The 26,085-nt window shown below is 45.9% G+C and overlaps 1 protein-coding gene across 1 annotated transcript in view; it reads right to left on the bottom strand.

Annotated features, from left to right (window-relative positions):
- The window catches only part of SKA3 (spindle and kinetochore associated complex subunit 3), a 186,890-nt gene that overhangs the window by 49,730 nt on the left and 111,075 nt on the right, over nucleotides 1-26,085 (bottom strand). Inside the window, exons 7-9 of the mRNA XM_063951626.1 lie at nucleotides 16,691-16,820; nucleotides 2,020-2,108; nucleotides 1,347-1,525 (exon numbers count right to left, since the gene is read on the bottom strand). Of these exons, the coding sequence (XP_063807696.1) occupies nucleotides 1,347-1,525; nucleotides 2,020-2,108; nucleotides 16,691-16,820 (398 nt within the window). The remainder of the gene's footprint in view (nucleotides 1-1,346; nucleotides 1,526-2,019; nucleotides 2,109-16,690; nucleotides 16,821-26,085) is intronic.

The following is a 26,085-nucleotide window of genomic DNA, read 5'->3' as shown; positions in this document are numbered from 1 at the left end:
TCTCCTGCAGTGCACCCAGTCTCCTCTGGGCGCAGGATCTAACTGAGGTCTGGAGGAGGGGCATAGAGGGAGGAGCCAGTGCACACCCATCTAAAGTCTTTAGAGTGCCCATGTCTCCTGCGGAGCCCGTCTATACCCCATGGTCCTTACGGAGTCCCCAGCATACTCTAGGACGTAAGAGAAAAACAAGACACCTGGCATGTAGCGCTAGGATATACACAATTACACTGTACTCATATGGACATAGCTCCTAGCTCTGTACATACTGTTACATATAACATGTGTGAGCTGGTAACTGCAATGGTCATGACAAGATACACATGCATATAAATAAGCGTGACCTGCCATTTGTATTGTATGCCCCTGATGAAACCAGCATGTGGGAAATCTGCCGAGTGATGGCTGTGACTTGCTGCATATTACAAAAGAGAACATCTACAAGATATTTGTACAGCAGCTTACACACGGAGGTGAGCAAGCTTCTTTTGCAGCTATAACTGTTATGTATCCCTTAGTTTAACTGGATTTGATTCGTGTTCTGGACAAATCTAGCCATTGTTTAAAGCACAGGTTCTCAAACTTGGTCCTCAGGACCACAAACAGTTCATGCTTTCCAAACACTGAACCAAATCAAACATCAGATGGTGTAAGATGTACAACCACCTACACATGTAACATAGAATTTGACGGCCGATAAGAACCACTTGGCCGATTTAGTCTGCCCCCCCCCCCCCTTTTTTTTTTACACCATATTTTTTTATCTCAAACCTTATTTGATCCTCATTTCTTTGTAAGAATATCCTTAGGTCTATCCCATGCATGTTTAAATTGCTCTACTGTCTTAGCCTTTACCACCTCTGATGGGAGGCTAATTCACTTGTCCACTACCCTTTCTGTGGGGATATATCCAGAGTGTATCCCATACTGGCAATTATGGGTGGGAGTGTGGAGTCACAATGTGGAGGGGTATTTTGCTGCTAAATTTGGTTTGCAATAGGAGATACTTCTCCACGACATATGCCGAAGAAGAATGGAAATCATTCTCAGGGTTCTGGTGCTGTGCGTGCCCGTCCATTGAAAGGTATATTTTAGGATTGCTCAACATGCATCCTTCCAGCTTTTGTGGAACCACACATGCCAGCATGCCCTGCCACAGTTTTGCCATTAGGGAATGCTAGTACTGTGGCAGGGCATGCTGACATTTGTCGTTCCACAACAGCTGCAGGGCTGGTCACATGTTAAGCATCCCTGGTATATTTAAAAAAAAAAACAAAAAAAAACACAAAACACATTCTCCTTCTCCTTTGCTTGTGTATTCCCGGTGACAACAGAGATTAGTCGCTTACCATAGTATCACTGTTAAGCCACTTGGTCTCAAAGCTTGGCACGGGTGGAGTGTCCAGACGTTCTACCACTCCTTTACTCTCCAAGGATTTTTCAGCCCCGCAGCCAAGGTCTTTCTTATGAACCTTGAGTCCAGGTGTGCAGAACTTGGGCGGATGAGGAGAGTCCACAATTTCTCTATCTAGACAACAAATATTTCCATTATGCTCCATAAATTATTGCTATGTTTAGTTTTGTGCTGCTACACGGTGTTAAGATCAGACTCCAACCACTTGCCCGATAGGACAGATTTTCTTTGGGTATTTATTAGCATCAATATAAAATGGTAGCTGCTTAATCAATTTAGTAATACTTTTCAGGTGCATGAGGGGTTATTCTAAACAAGATATGGATAAGCCACCAGGCCTCTTTGCAAATATATGCATCTCTGAATTTTCTATTATCATGTAGTGCTCAAGTCTTACTGTTGATACTTCTTGGTGTGCTGGGGGAGAAAAAGTTTCCTTTTTCTTATTTATTAGCATAAAACACAAGGATGTCTCCTTCTCCTCTCTCATTACAGGAGGGCTCACAGCAGCTACATACCAGGAGCACAAAGTCCGATATACCCAGGTCCATACCAGTCTGTAATCATTACAGGGGACATTGCTGATAATACACGGCACGGGAACTTACCACTTCTCAGTGACTGGTAGGCAGGTAGAGTAAAGTGACATTTCATGTCCCTTGTGGAGCTTGTTAGGGTGGCAGCATCATCCAACACACTGAAATATCCAACAGAAGGGAAAGTAAATAGAAAGTTTATTATACACAAACCTTATATATTATATAAACAAAAATGGTTACCACAACAGGTCTCAGGCGCTTATCTATGAATAAGCCTTTGGAATGACCCACATCAGTGTTCTGGTTACGTGATGTATATTCTAAAATCAAATAAAATAAATAACATAGTGTAAAACTGTTAAAAAAGGGAAGTGTATTTCGCTCCCTAGTGCAGACCCGTACCGAATTCGATGGTCTGCTATGTAAGCAGACAGAATCGCTTAGTGTATAAGAGGAATCTCCAAATGGCATGCGTCCTAGTCTTCCCTCTACCACTGTGGAACGTTTTCTTCAGATAGCTCACACGTGGTAATATGTAAATGAAGAGGAATTTAATAGTGCATTATTGTAAGACACCCTTAGCGGCACACAAAGTGAAATGGACTCTCACCGGATGTATTGGTCTACGGGTCACCGTAGACACATATGCATGCAATGAGTGGCTTTAGTTCTCATAGACCCTCCTCTCCTGGTTGCCAATATGCGATGATATATAAAAGAGAGGGACTGTATGGTGTATTATTGTTTGATAATTTATTAAGCAAGCCACACACAAACAAAATAAAATTGAACAGGTGGACTCTCACCAGATGTGATGGTCTACAGGTGTTAGTAGACAAAAAGCGCATTAATAATGAGCCCAGGCGTCCCCGGAAGTCTTCATCAATCGCCAAGTGAGTCCTCCACGTGTCCAAGAGATACCTCAACCAACGCGTTTCAACAACAGAGTGTTGTCTTTTTCAAGGTGTAGAGGTATCTGCCTATACGCGGTATTTATACATAACCATTGTTCAACCTAAAAAAGCCTATTTCCAGACATGGAATTACTACTTCTAAAAACCCCATAGACATGACGTAGTCCGTGTTCTTCCGGTTATCCGGTCCAAAGTTTGATTTTTGCTCGTGTTCCCGCCCGTATTTGGCATTCTCTAATGTCGATATGCGGCCGGTCACGTGGACGTTCCCTCCGGCGGAAGTGCATCGTGTTGTTATGGTCCTGTTTCCTGCCGTGAACTCCTGGCGGAAGTGTAGTATAGTTTTGGTCCGCTTCACTGGCGGAAGTGTGTCACGTCATTTGTTCCTTAAATGCACAGTCGCTGACTGGGATACTGGAGTTCATATCTAGAGTGATATTGCAGGACCGCAGTGCCGGGCGCCATTTTGTTGAGGACCAACCATATTCCGTTGTTTATAGAAATGAAACAAACACCGGATTAATATCAAGTTTGCATGCAAAGAGGGAAAATTCCTACTCTAACGGCATTCTTTACTATCAATGTAAATACCAAAATAAAACAATTATTCATAGATAAGCGCCTGAGACCTGTTGTGGTAACCATTTTTGTTTATATGTACTTGAGTGCTGGTGAGACTCTTACCACTAGGTTATAGGCTGCTATCAGCGCATGAGTGTGTGTTCACATCCTTTTACAATTTGTCCTTTCACCATTTTGAACACACATCTGCAGCTATGTTTCACAATAGAGATGATAGACTTAGGAAATTTGATTCCCTATTTTCCATGTCTACTGTTGAAAACAATATATCAGACGAGGACCTAGATAATGTCCTCCGTAAACTGGAAACAGTTCTTTTGAAAGAAAATAAGGTTTGGTGGGAGGTGGTGACTCTAGAGAAATATCTTAAAACCAAAATTATACCGAGAGGGCTTAAGATTAATAAAAAAGCTAGTTTCACCACAGCCTCTGAACAATTCAAGCAAAACTGGGAACAAATCATTGATGACTGTTCCTTTAAACTCATGGAGCTCATTATTAGTGAGCGTAAGAGGGATCTAAGAGCCTTTGATGATGAGATCAAAGGTTTTAGGGAAATTATTATTCCATTTATGGATCAAACAGACTTTAAAGAAAAAGAACTTAAGATAGAATCCAGGATAGAAAGATCTGAGAAAGCCATTACCACGAGGAAAATAAACAAATTTAAGAGAGACATGAGAGAGGCAGGTCTTGATAAGACTGAACTGGGGGAATCAGAGAAAGGCCCAACATCTGAACATACTTGTATAGGTAATAAACAGGACCATAAGAATAATAAAAGGGAACTTCCCCAGGATAGACCACCAAAATATAAAGGCAATTCGAACAACAACATTAGGAGATGGAGAATAGGGGAGAGAGACCCCAAGTATCAACATGGGAGGTACCCCCCTGATCAAAAAGAATAATATGTCACATACGAGAGAAACCCCAGATTAAAGAGAGGACCTAATTCCAACTACTGGGAGACAACTTCCCATTGGAGGAATCCAAGGCAGGAGAATAGATCCAACAGGGGACAATGGGGAGGAAGTGAGTGGCAAAGTCCACTCCACACAAGGAACAGATTCCAACCATTGGAAGAAACTAAATATCGGACCCCTTTTTTAGAGAGAAGAGGGAGATTCAAGGACCCCAATTGAGGAAACAACAACGTGGCACAAGAGGAGGCCAAAAAAAAAAAAGGAAAAGGAATAGTAAAAAGGTCCCTACGACCATTGAATCTCACACACAATTAGAGCAGGTGGAGAAAGTAAAAATCTTCAACCTAAGTTCCCATATACTTTTAGAAGCTGAACGTTCCTTATTAGAAAAGGGACTCAAATATGCCCCGTCCACAAAAGCTAACCAATTTGACCTTTTCATTGATTTAGAAAAGTTCACTAGAAAGCTTACATTAAAGAAATTTTTCAAAATTAAGGAAAGTGAAGCTGCTGCTATAGAAATAGGCGCTTCCTCCACCTTCAGGCCTAAGTCCACTTTCTACCCTGCGCATCTGAAAGGATGCTTTATAGAGACTTTCATCCATGCAGTACGGGAAGATTGTGAGAAATTGGAAAAAGGGCGAATCCAATGCAATCTGACCCCCCAGGAGAGAAAAGCCATCAAAACTCTTACATCCAATAACGAGCTAATAATTAAGCCCGCAGATAAGGGGGGCGGGATTGTCCTGCTGGACAAAAAAAGACTATGAAAGTGAGCTGTATCGCCAACTGGGTGACAAAACAACGTATAAGAAGTTACGGGGTGATCCATCAAAGAGAATGCAGATTCAATTGAAAGAGTTAATTGACAAGTTCAATAAAAAAGGAGTAATCACGGATAGTGAATGTAAATTCCTATTTATAGAACACCCTATTATTCCTACAATATATGCCTTACCGAAAATGCATAAGAGTCTTACTAGTCCCCCAGGGAGACCAATAGTCTCAGGGGTAGACTCAATGACTGCAAACTTATCACAAATGATTGACCATCATCTTCAACCCCTAGTGTCATCAATTCACTCCCATTTGAGGGACACAGGAGATGTTTTACGTCTTCTAAATAAGATCACATGGAGAGAAAACTATTTCCTGATAACAGCAGACGTGAGTGCCCTCTACACCAGCATAGACCACCAATTGGGACTGAATGCGGTCAAGGAGAGACTTTCGAAATCTGACATATCCAACAATATGCAAGAATTTTTGATGGACAGTATCAGCTTTATTCTGCATAACAATTATTTCATCTTTAACGAGGAGTTTTTTCTGCAAAAGTGTGGGACTGCCATGGGCACCAGGTTCGCCCCTAGTTACGCGAACATCTTCATGGGTGCCTGGGAAGACCGTTATGTTTGGACTGACGGCACACATGGGGCGAACCTGGTGTCCTGGCATAGGTATATAGATGACATTCTATTCATTTGGGATGGGGATGAAGAGACTCTTAAACACTTCTGTACCCATCTCAATACAAACGACCAACATGTCAAATTGACTTTTGACATCAGTCGAGAGCAGGTTAATTTCCTCGATCTTAATATATATGTAGAGGGAGGAAGTCTCAAAACAAAAACATATATTAAACCCACAGACTCGAGATCCTACATAGACAGATCGAGTTGCCATCATGCCAATTGGCTAGATGGTATACCTAGTAGTCAATTCACACGATTGAGGAGGAATTGTACTGATCAACAGGCCTTCTCAATCCAAGCATCTGAGATGGAGAATCGTTTTATGAATTCCGGTTATGACGAACAGATATTGAAGAAATCATTGGAAGACGTCTCTAAATTAGACAGAAATATTCTTGTGAATCCAACACACAAAGAGAAGACGGAACAAAATGAAAGATACAAATGGGCATTTATCACTGGATATTCATCCCAACACAATAAAGTGAGGAACATCTTGAGGAAACATTGGTCGATCCTCAAAAAGGACCCTGTAATCGGATTGGAATTACCCGAGAAACCTGTATGTATATACAGAAAAGCATCTAACATACAGTCAAAATTGGTCCATAGTTTTCATACCACACCCTCTGGACCCACTATTGCATCGAAGGGTTTTTATAGGTGCGGTTCTTGTATTGCATGCAAATGTATTGCCAATACATTTGGTAACAAAAAGGAAGAGGTTGACATTAACAATAGAAAATTCATAATAAAGGATTTTACCACGTCATACACTAAATGTCATATACTGCATAGAATGCAGCTGCAACAAGTTTTATATTGGCAGAACCAGTAGGTCTTTAAAAGTTAGGATGGGGGAGCACATCCGGAATGTAAAGAAGGGCCTGGAAACCCACGCCCTATCAACACATTTTAAAAAAATCCATAATTCAAATCCCAGTGACATTATAAATTTTTATGCATTAAAGAAGGTTGTGCCAGATAGAAGAGGTGGGGATCCAATTAAAAAACTGGCCAAAATCGAAATGCAGACCATCTTTAATTACAAAACATTGGAGCCATCGGGTCTCAATAAGGACTTTGAGACCAAATGGTTTTTATAACGATGGTAAAGAATACTGTTTTAAATAAGAATTGTCTCCTTTTCAAAAAAACTCTTTTTAAATCTTTCATGAATATATGTTCTGTTTTTATTTCAATATTTATGATTGTTTTATTTTGGTATTTACATTGATAGTAAAGAATGCCGTTAGAGTAGGAATTTTCCCTCTTTGCATGCAAACTTGATATTAATCCGGTGTTTGTTTCATTTCTATAAACAACGGAATATGGTTGGTCCTCAACAAAATGGCGCCCGGCACTGCGGTCCTGCAATATCACTCTAGATATGAACTCCAGTATCCCAGTCAGCGACTGTGCATTTAAGGAACAAATGACGTGACACACTTCCGCCAGTGAAGCGGACCAAAACTATACTACACTTCCGCCAGGAGTTCACGGCAGGAAACAGGACCATAACAACACGATGCACTTCCGCAGGAGGGAACGTCCACGTGACCGGCCGCATATCGACATTAGAGAATGCCAAATACGGGCGGGAACACGAGCAAAAATCAAACTTTGGACCGGATAACCGGAAGAACACGGACTACGTCATGTCTATGGGGTTTTTAGAAGTAGTAATTCCATGTCTGGAAATAGGCTTTTTTAGGTTGAACAATGGTTATGTATAAATACCGCGTATAGGCAGATACCTCTACACCTTGAAAAAGACAACACTCTGTTGTTGAAACGCGTTGGTTGAGGTATCTCTTGGACAAGTGGAGGACTCACTTGGCGATTGATGAAGACTTCCGGGGACGCCTGGGCTCATTATTAATGCGCTTTTTGTCTACTAACACCTGTAGACCATCACATCTGGTGAGAGTCCACCTGTTCAATTTTATTTTGTTTGTGTGTGGCTTGCTTAATAAATTATCAAACGATAATACACCATACAGTCCCTCTCTTTTATATATCATCGCATATTGGCAACCAGGAGAGGAGGGTCTATGAGAACTAAAGCCACTCATTGCATGCATATGTGTCTACGGTGACCCGTAGACCAATACATCCGGTGAGAGTCCATTTCACTTTGTGTGCCGCTAAGGGTGTCTTACAATAATGCACTATTAAATTCCTCTTCATTTACATATTACCACGTGTGAGCTATCTGAAGAAAACGTTCCACAGTGGTAGAGGGAAGACTAGGACGCATGCCATTTGGAGATTCCTCTTATACACTAAGCGATTCTGTCTGCTTATATAGCAGACCATCGAATTCGGTACGGGTCTGCACTAGGGAGCGAAATACACTTCCCTTTTTTAACAGTTTTACACTATGTTATTTATTTTATTTGATTTTAGAATATACATCACGTAACCAGAACACTGATGTGGGTCATTCCAAAGGCTTATTCATAGATAAGCGCCTGAGACCTGTTGTGGTAACCATTTTTGTTTATATGTACTTGAGTGCTGGTGAGACTCTTACCACTAGGTTATAGGCTGCTATCAGCGCATGAGTGTGTGTTCACATCCTTTTACAATTTGTCCTTATATATTATATATTTTACATCAGAACACAGCACAGGCCTATCATTTGTCTCTTATAGTCACAACTTTATACTCCGATGCAGAACAGATTATTGCTGACACTTGTATTCCAGTACATTATTTTTAAATAAACACAAATCAGTTGTACACAGGTAGCAAAGACCAGTACATTATCTTGTATGCTGGTTATTATACCTAGTATAACGTGCTCTGCCTGGCGCAAAGTGTATAGCGTGCTCTGCCTGGCGCAAAGTGTATAGCGTGCTCTGCCTGGCGCAAAGTGTAGAACGTGCTCTACCTGGCGTAGTGTGTATAGGAGGTTCTACCTAGTGCAATGTGTATAAGCATCACTACTGTGTGGTGTAATGTGAATTGGCACGATTATGCGGCCACGGCCCTAAATTTTTGCTGCGCTCCTTTGGCGCGCACTGTCCATGCTTTAGAGCAGGGCTGGCCAAACCGGTCCTCGAGATCTACCAACAGTTTATGTTTTCCAGGCCTCCTGGAGATCTGTAGAATTGTCAGTTAGGAATGAATGCAGCACATCTTAATTAGTAATGACTACACCTGTGCACCAGCTAGGTGGTCTGGAAAATGTGTACTGTTGGTAGATCTCGAGGACTGGTTTGGCCAGCCCTGCTTTAGAGTGTAGGAGGAGGAGCACCAATTCCCTTTCTGCCGAAGGACGCAAAATGTCTAGTTACAGCCCAGCAGCATTGTCACCCCCCCCCCCTCTCACTTGCAACACTTTTGTAGTGTCCAAATCAGCAAAAACGAGTTTTATGGTAAGAACTTACCTTTGTTAAAACTCTCTGCGAGGTACACTGGGCTCCACAAGGATAGACATAGGGGGTGTAGAGTAGGATCTTGATCTGAGGCCCCAACAGGCTGAAAAGCTTTGACTGTTCCCAGAATGCATAGCGCCGCCTCCTCTATAACCCCACCTCCCTGCACAGGAGCTCAGTTTTTAGTTAACCAGCCCAATGCAGTAGCAGGAAGAGAGACGACAATGGTTAGTAGCCACGACAGGAGAAGTGTTAGCTTCTTTGGGTTGGTATGGCATTAGCTGCTAAGTGCGTCAGTGTGGAGCCCAGTGTACCTCGCAGAAATAGTTTTAACAAAGGTAAGTTCTTACCATAAAACTCGTTTTCTGCTGCGGGGTACACTGGGCTCCACAAGGATAGACATAGGGGATGTCCTAAAGCAGTTCCTTATGGGAGGGGACGCACTGTAGCGGGCACAAGAACCCTGCGTCCAAAGGAAGCATCCTGGGAAGCGGCAGTATCGAAGGCATAGAACCTTATGAACGTGTTCACAGAGGACCACGTAGCCGCCTTGCACAATTGTGCAAGGGTAGTACCACGGCGGGCCGCCTAAGAAGGTCCAACAGACCGAGTAGAATGGGCCGTAATGTGAGCAGGAGCTGACAGACCAGCCCTCACATAAGCATGTGCAATCACCATTCTAATCCATCTGGCCAAAGTCTGCTTATGAGCAGGCCAGCCACGTTTGTGAAATCCAAACAGCACAAAGAGAGAATCAGATTTCCTAATAGAAGCAGTTCTCTTCACATAGATACAGAGAGCCCGTACCAAATCGAAAGACCGCTCTTTGGAAGACAGATCAGGAGAAACAAGTGCCGGAACCACAATCTCCTGGTTAAGGTGGAACGAAGAAACCACCTTAGGCAAATATCCGGGACGAGTCCTAAGGACCGCCCGCTCACGGTGAAATATCAGATATGGGGAACTACAGGACAAGGCACCCAAATCCGACACTCTTCTAGCTGAAGCAATAGCCAGCAGAAACACCACCTTAAGAGAAAGCCACTTAAGATCAGCTGAACCAAGAGGTTCAAACGGAGACTCTTGTAATGCCTCCAAAACCACCGACAAGTCCCAAGGAGCCACAGGCGGGACATAGGGAGGTTGGATACGCAACACACCCTGAGTAAAGGTATGCACATCAGGTAAGGTCGCAATTTTTCTCTGAAACCACACCGACAAGGCATATATTTGAACCTTGAGGGAGGCCAGACGCAGGCCTAAGTCTAGGTCCTACTGAAGAAAAGCCAACAACTTGGTTATACTAAACTTGGAAGCGTCATAATCGTTAGATGTGCACCGAACAAAGTAAGAATGCCAGACCCTATAGTAAACCCGAGCCGGTTTCCGGGCCCGCAACATAGTTTTAATGACTGCCTCAGAAAACCCTTTAGCCCTCAAGACGGAAGCTTCAAGAGCCATGCCGTCAAAGACAGCCGGGCTAGGTCCTGGTAGACACAGGGGCCCTGAACGAGGAGGTCTGGGTGTTGTGGAAGTAGAATTGGACGCTCTGACGATAGGCCTTGCAGGTCTGAGAACCAGTGCCGTCTGGGCCACGCTGGAGCTATGAGGAGCAGATTTCCTTTTTCTTGCTTGAACTTCCGAATTACCCTGGGCAGAAGTGACACCGGAGGGAACACGTACGGCAGCCGAAACCTCCACGGCACCGCCAGCGTATCCACGAATGCTGCTTGAGGATCCCTTGTCCTTGCTCCGAAGCGCCATCAGATCTACGTCTGGAAGGCCCCACTTTTCCACTAGGAGTTGAAACACTTCTGGATGGAGGCCCCACTCGCCGGCATGTACGTCCTGACGACTGAGAAAGTCCGCTTCCCAATTCAGGACTCCCGGAATGAATATTGCCGATATGGGCGGTAGATGGCGTTCCGCCCAATGTAGAATCCGTGAGACTTCCTTCATTGCCAAACGGCTTTGAGTGCCGCCTTGATGATTTATGTAAGCCACTGTGGTGGCGTTGTCCGACTGTACTTGAACAGGACGGTTCTGAATTAAATGCCGGGCCAGGTTCAACGCATTGAAGACCGCATGCAATTCCAGAATGTTGATCGAGAGGAGGGATTCCTCCTTGTTCCACTGACCCTGAAGGGAGTGTTGCTCCAGTATCGCGCCCCAACCTCTTAGACTGGCATCTGTCGTCAACAGGACCCAGTTGGATATCCAGAAGGGACGGCCCCTGCACAATTGTCGGTCCTGGAGCCACCAGAGCAGCGACAGATGGACCTCCGGAGTCAATGAGATCATGTGAGACCTGATCCGGTGAGGCAGGCCATCCCACTTGGCTAGAATCAGCTTCTGGAGGGGGTGAGAATGGAATTGAGCATACTCCACCATGTCGAAAGCTGATACCATGAGGCCCAGCACCTGCATCGCCGAATGTATCGACACTTGCGGACGAGAAAGGAAGCAACGAATCCTGTCCTGAAGCATCAGGACTTTCTCCTGAGACAAGAACAACCTCTGGTTTTGAGTGTCCAATAGCGCTCCCAGGTGCACCATACTCTGAGTAGGGACCAGGGAGGATTTCTTCCAGTTGATGAGCCGCCCGTGGGCTTGTAGAAACCGGACAGTCATATCCAGATGACGTAGGAGAAGTTCTGGGGAATTTGCCAGGATTAACAAGTCGTCCAGATACGGCAGTATCCTGACCCCTTGACGGCGGAGTACCACCGTCATCACCGCCATAACTTTGGTGAAGACTCGCGGAGCCGTAGTTAAACCAAAAGGTAACGCCCGAAACTGGTAATGGAGGTTGCCAATCGCAAACCTCAGGTATTGCTGATGTGACGCTGCTATAGGAATATGTAGGTAAGCATCCTGTATGTCCAGGGAGACCATGTAGTCCCCAGGTTCCAAGGCCAGAACTATAGAGCGAAGGGTTTCCATACGGAACTTGGAAACCTTCACAAACTTGTTCAATGCCTTGAGGTTGAGAATGGGCAGGGAAGACCCATTCGGTTTCGGGACTAGAAACAGCGGAGAATAGTACCCCCGGCCCCTCTGAGCAAGAGGCACCTGTACTACGACTCCTGTATCCAGGAGGGTCTGTACCACCGAATGTAAAGTATTTGCCTTTGTCTGTCCGGCAAAATCGATGAGGGGGTCAGTTTTTGAAGGCTATGGCGTAACCTCGAGTGACGACTTCCCGTACCCAGGCATCTGAAGTGGTCTTCAACCATTCCTGGGTATACCCTAGAAGCCGGCCCCCCACCCTGGGATCCCCCAGGGGGAGGCCCACCCCGTCATGCGGCAGGCTTATCGGTCTTGGAAGCTGGCCGACGGGCCGCCCAGGCTCTTTTGGGCTTCGGCTTACCAGGGTTGGAAGTGCTGGCCTGCTTGTTGTAAGCCTGACCTTTTGCTTTACCTGAAGGACGAAAGGGGCGAAAGGAAGTACATTTAACCTTCGACACAGAAGAAACGGTACTTGGCAGACAGGCAGTTTTGGCAGTAGCCAAGTCAGCCACTATCTTATTTAAGTCCTCCCTAAACAGAATATCTCCCTTGAAAGGGAGTACCTCCAGGGTTTTTCTGGAGTCCAGATCCCCAGACCAGGATCTCAGCCACAATATCCGGCGAGCCAGGACTGATGTAGTAGAGGCCTTGGCTGATAGGATACCGGCATCAGAAGCCGCCTCTTTAATATAATGAGAAGCTGTGACAATATATGACAAGCATTGTCTAGCATGGTCAAGAGAGATTTCAGCTTCTAACTCCAAGGCCCGTGCTTCAATAGCCTCTGCTGCCCATGTAGCTGCAATAGTGGGCCTTTGGCAGCACCCGTGACAGTGTAAATCGCTTTCAGACAACCCTCCACACGTTTATCCGTAGGCTCTTTTAGAGACGTGACGGTAGTGACAGGTAGAGCTGAGGAAACCACCATGCTAGCCACATGCGAGTCTACTGGAGGAGGCGTTTCCCAATTTTTAGACAGCTCTGGTGCGAGGGGATAGCGAGCCAGCATCTTCTTTTGAGGCACAAACTTCTTACCCGGGTTTTCCCAGGGTTCCTGACGTATATCCACTAGGTGGTCAGAGTGAGGTAAAACTTGTTTAACCACCTTCTGACGCTTGAACCTATCTGGTTTCTTAGGAGGGACGGATGGCTCGGGATCATCCGTAATCTGTAAAATCAACTTAATGGCCTCCAAAAGATCAGGAACATCCACATGTGAACTACCCTCCCCCTCAGCAGTATCTGTGTCAGAATCTGTGGGGTCAGTGTAAGTGCCGTCTTCATCAGACGAGGTGTCAGTGACAGCAGTGGATTGTGAGGAGATAAGAGCTCGCTTAGAGGACCCCCCTGGGCTTGGGCGAGCGAGGGTCAGACTTTTTAGTAGTCAGGGACTGGTTTAACTTCTTGAATTGAGCAGATAAATTGTCCGCCCACGGCGGGTTAGCTGCAGGGACCAAATACGGTTGTACCGGCATAGGGGGTCCCGTAGGGGGTGTTAGTTTATTAACTAGCGTATGCAGAAGCGTGGAAAAAGCAGCCCACGGTGGGTCATTATGTACCTCCGTTGCCACAGTCCCACTGGAGGGCAAGGAGCCCCCAGAACCAGAGCCCACAGCTGCTATATTCTCCTCATATGCATCTGTGGCTTCAGCAACACCTGTAGTGTGTTCAGCCCCAGAACCGTTACCTTCAGAAGCAGATCTGATATAACTTGCAGTATAAGGTAACAGTACAATTGGCAGCAGCACAATACCTCTTACCCAAACCCCTGCGCAGTGTAATCAGCACAAGCAGAGATATAGGAGAGATATGGTGACTAAAATCAGAGAAAAATACGTATTAAAGTATTTCTTGTGAAAATCCTATATAAATATAAAACCCGACGCACCAAGCCCCTTCAGGTTATAGAATATAGGGATAGCAAGTTGAGTGAGAGACACGAAATGGAAACCACTCAGCAAGCTAATGCACCCACATATAGTCACAGTTGTACAATGCAGAGGTTATTACTAACAATAATACTGCACTGGACCAGCTTATATAGCTATGTAGTCAATAGATATAACACTGCACAGTAAGAACTGGATGTATATCACATGGTAATTGTACTAGGAAACCCTAAGTGCACTCTTTCTTAACTAACACTGTCTAATAGGCAGGTAGAATACTTAAGTGTCATGTAAAGTCACAGCGCTGACAACCAGGCGGCTTTACACAGGAGGATTTGCCCAAGCAGTCCCAGGAACAGTGTAGCTGAGAGAAATGGCGCCCAGATACTGACAGGGAGTGAGGGAGAGACAGATATGCAGCTTCAGGGCGGGAACATTTGCGGGAAATGGTGCCCTGGGGCTGGGGGAGGGGCTCCAGGTCTAAGCCTTATCCCCCTGCTGGCAAAACCACCGGGTACTGTGGGCTACTATTAAAATGGTTTTAAGGGAAAACCTGACCTGCACCCATGCCCTGGTGATCTAGTGGGATCGCCTGTACTGCCACAGTGTCCACTTCCAGCGCGCGCGGTCCGCCTCCCACTGACCGCGCCGGATCGCGATAAAGTACGGGTCCCACAAGCGGGACCCACTCACCACCTCCCGAAGCGCGGCCACGCAATCCCGGAGAGCCCCCGTCGTGTGTGCCTGACCATGGAAGAAAACCGGAGACTCCTGCTGTAGTTACCTGGCAACCAGGACTTGGGAGTGTACAGCGCCACTGGGGAGAGATGGAGCTGCAGCAGTGAATGTCACAAGACATATACACACTGCTGCAGCCCTTGAAGTCTTCACTTTTCTTCTCAAAAAGCTCTTAGGGCTGCCCAGAGCAGCACCTCTGTTATGTGCTTGCTATCTGCAGCACCAACTACAAAACTGAGCTCCTGTGCAGGGAGGCAGGGTTATAGAGGAGGCGGCGCTATGCATTCTGGGAACAGTCAAAGCTTTTCAGCCTGTTGGTACCTCAGATCAAGATCCTACTCTACACCCCCTATGTCTATCCTTGTGGAGCCCAGTGTACCCCGCAGCAGAAAGAGAATGGTTATCCAATCCCGATTAAGGGCATATTAATTGACCCCATTGCCTCTCCCTAAATATGCTGGCTCAATATGAAGAACTACCTCTTTCAGAATAATTTCCCTGATCACAAGCAATAGAAACATGCTTGCTGATGGGGGACAACTCATTTAAATTTTATTCTAGTATTTGTTTTTTCTTTACCAGAATAATTACTATTTGTCCATTGGTGGCAGAATCCATTTGTTTCTCTAACCGCACTGGATGCAGATATGTCCAGATCATTTCACATCATTGCTAATATTCTATACAAAGGACTCCCCTACCCATTATACCATGTTAACAGCATGGTGCAGAGCCTTGGCCACACATGAATGCACTTAGTCCTCGTCTACCCCATTATGAAGGAATTCTCCCAATTTTCTCTTTTCAGCCATCTCATTTGAAGGTTTCAGATACATAATATACTCTAAAAACATTTCACAAAGGAAAACTGTACCACTTTTACAGCTTTGTAGGAGACCCATATTCAGATATTCCCATCTGAGCATTGTCTCAGGTTAACTGACCAGTCTATAACAGTAGAGGCTTCTGGGCTGGGTAACACATGCAAGTCACCTCTTAAGTAACAAGAAAGTCAGGTTACTTTGGGGTCTATTCATGAAGCAGTGAAAAGTGTGGAGACGTGAGCCAGTGAAGAAGTTACCCATGGCAACCAATCAGCATTGAAGTAACATTTATAAATTTGCATACTATACAACTGTAATATGTATATAGTGTCACCTGGTCGTGGTACATGGGCCCACATATTTGCGCAAATGTGTGCTAAGAACTTCAATTATACTCCATGTTAATTGTGAGGGTTTATTTAAAATTATTTTACTATTAATGTTCTTAGTGCTAGGAGTGTGCACCTGCATTTCTCTTCCTCCAGCATAGTATTAGAAGCCTGAGCATGATAGCACCTCTTGATATCTTTAGTAATAGGGTGTGCAGTCCAGGCCCCCCTTTTTCCGATACTATACAATTGTACAGAGCAGCTGATTGGTTGCCATGGGCAACTTCTCCACTGGCTCACTTCTCCACTCATCACTGCTTCATGAATAGACCCCGAAATCTTAGGGCCCCTCCATTGGTGGCCATATCTGCAAGAGATCGCTTTTTACAGAACAATCTGCCTCATGTACAGTACCAAGTGTGATAATGCTACTGGCTAAACTTAGGTCAAATCATGGTATAAGTTATACCCTTACATCTGCCTGTTAAGTAATGGTTTTTAGTTTTGTACTAGGATTACTTAAAAAAAAAAAAAAAAAAAAATGAAACGCTCCCTTTATGGCATCTGGAATTCTTCCACACTACAACAATTCATACAGTATGTGTTACAGTATTGGGAACACTATTTTTATAAAAGACAGTTAACTTAAGTACAGCACAAAGTCTTACTCTGCGGCGCTGCCATGGTGCTCTATTTCACTGTCCCCATCCTGCAGACCACAGTCAGCTCTTTTCTTATGCACCTTCAGTCCCGGGGTGTAGAACACCGGTGCCAATGGGGAATCCACATTGGAGAAATCTATAAAGAATAATAAATGTTCTTTTTGTTGAGCATATAATGCTAGAGACCATCAAGAGACAACTAAGTGAGATTTAACAACATGCATGAATTTAATCTAACGGACGGTATTTCAGGTTGTTTAACCAATCGAACAAGTGTGCAGTTGAGCATGTTATATACAGTGCATCCAGAAAGTATTCACAGCACTTCACTTTTTCCACATTTTGTTATGTTACAGCCTTATTCCAAAATGAATATTCATATTCCCCCCCCCCCCCCCCCTCAAAATTCTATACACAATACCCCATAATGACAATGTGAAAACAGATTTTAAGATTTTTGCAAAATGTATTAAAAATAAGAAACTAAGAAATCACATGTACATAAGTACTCACAGCCTTTGCTCAATACTTTGTTGATGCACCTTTGGCAGCAATTACAACCCCAAGTCTTTATGAATATGATGCCACAAGCTTGGCACACCCATCTTTGGACAGTTTTGCCCATTCCTCTTTGCAGCACCTCTCAAGCTCCATCAGGTTGGATGGGAAGCATCGTGCACAGCCATTTTCAGATCTCTCCGGAGATGTTTAATCGGATTCAAGTCTGGGCTCTGGCTGGGCCACTCAAGGACATTCACAGAGTTGTCCTGAAGCCGCTCCTTTGATATCTTGGCTGTGTGCTTAGGGTCGTTGTCCTGCTGAAAGATGAACAGTCGCCCCAGTCTGAAGTCAAGAGCGCTCCGGAGCAGGTTTTCATCCAGGATGTCTCTGTACATTGCTGCATTCATCTTTCCCTCTATCCCGACTAGTCTCCCAGTTCCTGCCGCTAAAAAACATCCCCACAGGATGATGCTGCCACCAACACGCTTCACTGTAGGGATGGTATTGGCCTGGTGATGAGCGGTGCCTGGTTTCCTCCAAACATGACGCCTGGCATTCACGCCAAAGAGTTCAATCTTTCTCTGACGTCCTAGTGGATACTAGGAACTCCGTAAGGACCATGGGGAATAGCGGGCTCCGAAGGAGGCTGGGCACTCTAGAAAGATTTCAGACTACCTGGTGTGCACTGGCTCCTCCCACTATGACCCTCCTCCAAGCCTCAGTTAGAATTCGTGCCCGGCCGAGGTTGGATGCACACTAGGGGCTCTCCTGAGCTCTTAGAAAGAATAGACTTAGGTTTTTTATTTTCAGTGAGACCTGCTGGCAACAGGCTCACTGCAGCGAGGGACTAAGGGGAGAAGAAGCGAACTCGCCTGCTTGCAGCCGGATTGGGCTTCTTAGGCTACTGGACACCATTAGCTCCAGAGGGATCGACCGCAGGCCCAGTCCTTGGTGTTCGGTCCCGGAGCCGCGCCGCCGTCCCCCTTACAGAGCCAGAAGCAAGAAGATGGTCCGGAAAATCGGCGGCATGAAGACTCTGTCTTCACCAAGGTAGCGCACAGCACTGCAGCTGTGCGCCATTGCTCCTCTCACACTTCACACTCCGGTCACTGAGGGTGCAGGGCGCTGGGGGGGGGGCGCCCTGAGGCAGCAATAAAAACACCTTGGCTGGCTAAAATACCTCAATATATAACCCCAGAGGCTATATATGAGGTAAATACCCCTGCCAGAATTCCATAAAAAGCGGGAGAATAGGCTGCGAAAAAGGGGCGGAGCCTATCTCCTCAGCACACTGGTGCCATTTTTCCCTCACAGCTCGGCTGGAAGGAAGCTCCCTGGCTCTTCCCTGCAATATACAGTAACAGGGAAAAGAGAGGGGGGGGGCATTAAATTTGGCAGTATATATACACATATATTATATGAAAAGCAGCTATTAGGGACATAACTCAGTTAGTCCCTGTATATATATAGCGCTCTGGTGTGTGCTGGCATACTCTCACTCTGTCCCCCCAAAGGGCTTTTTGTGGGTCCTGTCCTCTGTTGAGCATTCCCTGTGTGTGTGGGGTGTGTCGGTACGGCTGTGTCGACATGTTTGATGAGGATAATGAGGTGGAGGCGGAGCAGATGCATTTTGAAAGGACGTCACCCCCTGCGGGGCAGACACCCGAGTGGATGAACTTATGGAAAGAAATGAGTGCACGTATAGATTCTTTACATAAGAAATTTGTGGGACAGCCAGGATCTCAGCTCGTGCCTGTCCAGGTGCCTCAGGGGTCGTCAGGGGCTCTAAAACGCCCACTACCTCAGTTTGCAGACCCGGATGTCGACACGGATACTGATAAGTGTCGACGACGATGAGTCAAACCTAATGCCTGTCAGGGCCATTCACTGCATGATTGAGGCAATGAAAGAGGTGTTAAACATTTCTGATTTACATCCAGGTACCACAAAAAAGGGTATTATGTTTGGGGAGAAAAAACTACCCGTAGTTTTTCCCCCATCAGATGAACTAAATGAAGTGTGTGAAGAAGCGTGGCTTTTCCCTGATAAAAAATTTGTAATTCCTAAGAAGGTACTAATGGCGTTCCCTTTCCCGCCAGAGGATAGGTCACGTTGGGAAACACCACCTAGGGTGGATAAAGCGCTCACACGTTTGTCAAAAAAGGTGGCACTACCCTCTCAGGATACGGCCGCCCTTAAGGAGCCTGCTGATAGAAAGCAGGAGGCAATCCTGAAGTCTGTATACACACACTCAGGCATTATACTTAGACCAGCTATTGCGTCAGCTTGGATGTGCAGTGCTGCCGCTGCATGGTCAGAAAAACTGTCAGAAAATACTGACACACTAGACAGAGACACTATTCTGCTAACGATTGACCATATAAAAGATTCAGTCCTATATATGAGAGATGCACAGAGGGAAATTTGCCGGCTGGCATCTAAAGTAAGTGCATTGTCTATCTCTGCTAGGAGATGCTTATGGACTCGTCAGTGGACGGGAGATGCAGATTCCAAGAGGCACATGGAAGTTTTGCCTTATAAAGGGGAGGAATTATTTGGGGATGGTCTCTCCGACCTAGTTTCCACAGCAACGTCTGGGAAGTCAGCATTTTTACCCCATGTTCCCTCACAGCCTAAGAAGGCGCCATTTTATCAGGTTCAGTCCTTTCGGACCCAGAAAAGCAAGCGTGGAAAAGGAGGGTCTTTTCTGTCTAGAGGCAGAGGTAGGGGAAAAAGGCTGCAACAGACAGCAGGTTCCCAGGAACAAAAGTCCTCCCCAGCTTCCTCTTCCAAGTCCGCCGCATGACGGTGGGGCTCCACAGGTGGAGCCAGGTACGGTGGGGGCCCGCCTCAGAAATTTCAGCGATCAGTGGGCTCGCTCACAGGTGGATCCCTGGATCCTTCAAGTAGTATCTCAGGGATACATGCTGGAATTCGAGGCGGCTCCACCCCACCGGTTCCTAAAATCTGCCTTGCCGATTGCTCCCTCAGACAGGGAGGCGGTGCTAGCGGCAATTCACAAGCTGTATTCCCAGCAGGTGATAATCAAGGTACCCCTACTTCAACAAGGCCGGGGTTACTATTCCACACTATTTGTGGTACCGAAGCCGGACGGTTCGGTGAGACCCATTTTAAATTTGAAATCCTTGAACATGTACATAAAAAAATTCAAGTTCAAGATGGAATCGCTCAGGGTGGTTATTGCAAGCCTGGACGAGGGGGATTACATGGTTTCCCTGGACATCAAGGATGCTTACCTGCATGTCCCCATTTACCATCCTCACCAGGAGTACCTCAGATTTGTGGTACAGGATTGCCATTACCAATTCCAGACGCTGCCGTTTGGACTCTCCACGGCACCAAGGGTATTTACCAAGGTTATGGCGGAAATGATGATACTCCTTCGAAGAAAGGGAGTTTAAATTATCCCGTACTTGGACGATCTCCTAATAAAAGCACGGTCCAAAGAACAGTTGTTGGTGGGAGTAGCACTATCTCAGGAAGTGCTGAACCAGCACGGCTGGATTCTGAATATCCCAAAGTCACAGCTGGTCCCGACGACACGTCTACTGTTCCTGGGGATGATTCTGGACACAGTCCAGAAAAAAGTGTTTCTCCCGGAGGAGAAAGCCAGGGAGTTGTCTTCTCTAGTCAGAGACCTCCTGAAACCAAAACAGGTATCGGTGCATCACTGCACGCGGGTCTTGGGAAAGATGGTAGCTTCTTACGAAGCAATTCCATTCGGCAGGTTCCATGCCAGAATCTTTCAGTGGGACCTGTTGGACAAGTGGTCCGGATTGCATCTTCAGATGCATCGCTTGATAACCCTGTCTGCAAGAACCAGGGTGTCTCTTCTGTGGTGGCTGCAGAGTGCTCATCTTCTGGAGGGTCGCAGATTCGGCATTCAGGACTGGGTCCTGGTGACCACGGATGCCAGCCTGCGAGGCTGGGGGGCAGTCACAAAGGGAAGAAACTTCCAAGGACTATGGACAAGTCAGGAGACTTCCCTTCACATAAATATTCTGGAACTAAAGGGCCATCTACAATGCCCTAAGTCAAGCAAAATCCCTGCTCCTACACCAGCCGGTGCTGATCCAGTCAGACAACATCACGGCAGTCGCCCATGTGAATCGACAGGGCGGCACAAGAAGCAGGATGGCAATGACAGAAGCCACAAGAATTCTCCGATGGGCGGAAAATCATGTACTAGCACTGTCAGCAGTGTTCATTCCGGGAGTGGACAACTGGGAAGCAGACTTCCTCAGCAGACACGACCTTCACCCGGGAGAGTGGGGACTTCATCCAGAAGTCTTCCAAATGATTGTACATCAGTGGGATCGTCCACAGGTGGACATGATGGCGTCCCGCCTAAACAAAAAACTAGAGAGGTATTGCGCCAGGTCAAGAGACCCTCAAGCGATAGCTGTGGACGCTCTGGTGACACCGTGGGTGTACCAGTCAGTTTATGTGTTCCCTCCGCTGCCTCTCATACCAAAGGTATTGAGAATAATAAGAAAGCGAGGAGTAAACACAATTCTCGTGGTTCTGGATTGGCCAAGAAGAACATGGTACCCGGAACTTCAAGAGATGATCTCAGAGGACCCGTGGCCTCTGCCGCTAAGACAAGACCTGCTACAGCAGTCTGTTCCAAGACTTACCGCGGCTGCGTTTGACGGCATGGCGGTTGAACGCCGGATCCTGAAAGAAAAGGGCATTCCGGAGGAAGTCATTCCTACGCTTATTAAAGCCAGGAAAGAGGTTACAGCAAATCATTATCACCGCATATGGCGGAAATATGTTGCATGGTGTGAGGCCGAAAAGGCCCCAACTGAGGAATTTCAACTAGGTCGATTTCTGCATTTCCTGCAAGCAGGAGTGAATATGGGCCTAAAACTGGGTTCCATTAAGGTACAGATCTCGGCTCTATCGATTTTCTTTCAGAAAGAACTAGCTTCAGTACCTGAAGTTCAGACATTTGTAAAGGGAGTGCTGCATATTCAGCCCCCATATGTGCCTCCTGTGGCACCTTGGGATCTCAACGTGGTGTTGAGTTTCTTAAAATCACATTGGTTTGAACCACTAAAAACCGTGGATCTGAAATATCTCACGTGGAAGGTGGTCATGTTATTGGCCTTGGCTTCTGCCAGGCGAGTATCTGAATTGGCGGCTTTGTCTTATAAAAGCCCTTATCTGATTTTCCATATGGATAGGGCAGAATTGAGGACTCTTCCCCAGTTTCTCCCTAAGGTGGTGTCAGCGTTTCATTTGAACCAGCCTATTGTGGTGCCTGCGGCCACTAGGGACTTGGAGGACTCCAAGTTGTTAGACGTGGTCAGGGCCCTGAAAATATATGTTTCCAGGACGGCTGGAGTCAGAAAATCTGACTCGCTGTTTATCCTATATGCACCCAACAAGCTGGGTGCTCCTGCTTCTAAGCAGACTATTGCTCGTTGGATGTGTAGTACAATTCAACTTGCACATTCTGTGGCAGGCCTGCCACAGCCAAAATCTGTCAATGCCCATTCCACAAGGAAGGTGGGCTCATCTTGGGCGGCTGCCCGAGGGGTCTCGGCTTTACAACTTTGCCGAGCTGCTACTTGGTCAGGGGCAAACACGTTTGCAAAATTCTATAAATTTGATACCCTGGCTGAGGAGGACCTGGAGTTCTCTCATTCAGTGTTGCAGAGTCATCCGCACTCTCCCGCCCGTTTGGGAGCTTTGGTATAATCCCCATGGTCCTTACGGAGTTCCCAGCATCCACTAGGACGTCAGAGAAAATAAGAATTTACTCACCGGTAATTCTATTTCTCGTAGTCCGTAGTGGATGCTGGGCGCCCATCCCAAGTGCGGTTTATCTGCAATACTTGTACATAGTTATTGTTAACTAAATCGGGTTATTGTTGAGCCATCTGTTGAGAGGCTCAGTTGTTTCATACTGTTAACTGGGTTTCATATCACAAGTTGTACGGTGTGATTGGTGTGGCTGGTATGAGTCTTACCCGGGATTCAAAATCCTTCCTTATTGTGTACGCTCGTCCGGGCACAGTATCCTAACTGAGGCTTGGAGGAGGGTCATAGTGGGAGGAGCCAGTGCACACCAGGTAGTCTGAAATCTTTCTAGAGTGCCCAGCCTCCTTCGGAGCCCGCTATTCCCCATGGTCCTTACGGAGTTCCCAGCATCCACTACGGACTACGAGAAATAGAATTACCGGTGAGTAAATTCTTATTTTGTCTCATCAGACCAGAGAATTTTGTTTCTCATGGTCTGAGTCCTTCAGGTGCATTTTGGCAAACTCCAGGTGGGCTGCTATGTGCTTTTTTACTAAGGAATGGCTTCTGTCTGGCCACTCTACCATACAGGCCTGATTGGTGGATTGCTGCAAAGATGGTTGTCCTTCTGGAAGGTTCTCCTCTCTCCACAGAGGAATGCTGTAGCTCTGACAGAGTGACCATCGTGTTCTTGGTCACCTCCCTGACTAGGGCCCTTCTATCCCGATCGCTCAGTTTAGATGGCAGGCCAGCTTAAGGAAGAGCCCTGGTGGTTCCGAACTTCTTCTATTTACGGATGATGGAGGTCACTGTGCTCATTGGGTCCTTCAAAGCAGAAAATATTTTACTGTACCCTTCCCCAGATTTGTGCCTCAAGAGAATCCAGTCTCTGAGGTCTACAGACAATTCCTTTGACTTCATGCTTGGTTTGTCCTCAGACATGCACTGTCAAGTGTGGGACCTTATATAGACAGGTGTGTGCCTTTCCAAATCATGTCCAATCAACTGAATTTACCACAGGTGGACTCCAATTAAGCTCTAGGAACATCTCAAGGATGATCAGTGGAAACAGGATGCACCTGAGCGCAATTTTGAGCTTCATGGCAAAGGCTGTGAATACTTATGTACATGTGATTTTTTAGTTTATTTTTAGTAAATTTGCAAAAATCTCAAAAAAACTTTTTCTATGTTGTCATTATGGGGTATTGTGTGTAGAATTTTGAGGGAAAAACGAATTTATTCCATTGTGGAATAAGGCTGTAACATAACAAAATGTGGAAAAAGTGAAGCGCTGTGAATACTTTCCGTATGCACTGTATGTGTGTGGCTCCAGGATATAAGACAATTGGTCAGAAAAGAGGCCACTTCTATCCTGCTGAAACCCCTCCAGCCAGGGAGCTCAGTTTTCAGAAAGCATAAAAAAAATTCTGTCAGACAGCAAGAACCAACACCATCATGGACAGGAGACTAAAAACCAAAACGATAAACTAAAAAAAACAAAAAAGGATTAAAAAGTAAAACATTCCTGGGCAGGATGATTCTTGTACCATTAATGGACGCAATGAAACAGGCTTACCAAAGCTTAATTTTTCTTCTTCTTCACCACCCATGGGCAGGGCCGTATCTAGGGGGGGGGGCGAAGGGGGCGACCGCCCCCCCTAACACAGTCATAGCCACGCCCACTTTTGAGCAGAAGAGAGCTCTCCTGGGAGAGACTGAGGCAGAACGATGTGCTGCAGCTTATGCCACAGCAGCACAGAGGAGCCAGGAGAGCAAGGGTTACAGAGCATTTGCCCCTCACTTGCTGGTGTGTGGGTACTAGGACTAATAAATACAATTACCCCATAGCACAGTCACATGTACATAGAACAATCACAAAGCTCTATCTCAGTCTCACTCAAAAAGTTCAGTCAGAATTGAGAGAGGAGGAGTTAGGATTGCAGATGGGAGGAGTTGGGACTGTAGAGGGAGGAGTCAAGATTAAACAGTAAACTGCCCCCCCTAAAGAAAAGTCTAGATCCGTCCCTGCCCATGGGGCATCCCATATTAGGCCATTATGGATGGGAAAGATTTAGTTAAATCTGTACACAACACTGTCCTACTATAGCTTGCACCCTCAGAAGATAATGTATATTACAGTAACATTCTATAAATGTGCAATGAGGAACATTTCCCTACCCCACAGGTTTCAAGGTCTAGATTCAGAGTGAATCGATCCCGAATGGAGGCGAGGCTTTCCAGCCCCCTTATGTTCACACCTGCTGTGACAAGGATTGCAGAGACTGACTTTCCCTTACCGTCACCAGGGTCTTAGATTGGTGAAAAAAAGTTGATGATTTGCAAATACAATCATGGGGTTTATTCAGGTTTGTTAGTAAACCAAAAAAAGTACACTAATGGGCAAAACCATGTGCACTGCAGGTGGCGCAGATGTAACAAGTGCAGAGAGAGTTATTTCGTTTCTGTGCAGGGTAAATACTAGCTGCTTTTTTTACACTGCAATATAGATTTCAGTTTGAACACACCCCACCCAAATCTAACTCTTTCTGCACGTTACATCTGCCCCACCTGAAGTGCAACATGGTTTTGCCCAATAGTGTGCTTACGTGGTAATGAGATCTGTATACAAATACCACTTTGGTCAATCCCAGGAGTACAAAAACCAACATAATGGTCTCCATCATCATCATCATCAAAGACCCTGGGTAAGGAAAACAAAAAGGAGGAAAGAGCCGTCTATGGGAAGATCACCACTGCAACCACCTGTTTCTATTGAGTAATCTGCCTCCCATTTCCCCACTTCTAAGATGGAAGTATACAGACATGGGTATTCGCCGCCGCCAAGTGCAGGACCCACTTAGTTTCTACAATGAACAGGGAGCCGTGTGTATTAATGGACATGGTGACACTGTATAACATGATATGTTCTGTTCAAATGTAGGTGATCCAACCCTCAGGGGAAAGGTCAATTGCTCAGAGCTATTGCAGCGTAATGAGAAGTCAGTCATGGAAAGGGATTGGATTGAGAGCCTTCCCAAATCATGCAACCACGCTCCCACTGGCTGTAGTCTGTCTATAGAAATTGCCTACATATAAAAGAGGGCACACAAAAGACCTATTGCACTCTGCTT

This window comes from Pseudophryne corroboree, chromosome 2 (genome assembly GCF_028390025.1).
Source record: "Pseudophryne corroboree isolate aPseCor3 chromosome 2, aPseCor3.hap2, whole genome shotgun sequence".
In the NCBI taxonomy this organism is placed as follows: Eukaryota; Metazoa; Chordata; class Amphibia; order Anura; family Myobatrachidae; genus Pseudophryne; species Pseudophryne corroboree.
Note: the sequence above shows the minus strand (reverse complement) of the source record. Positions and strands in the feature narration are given on the sequence as shown.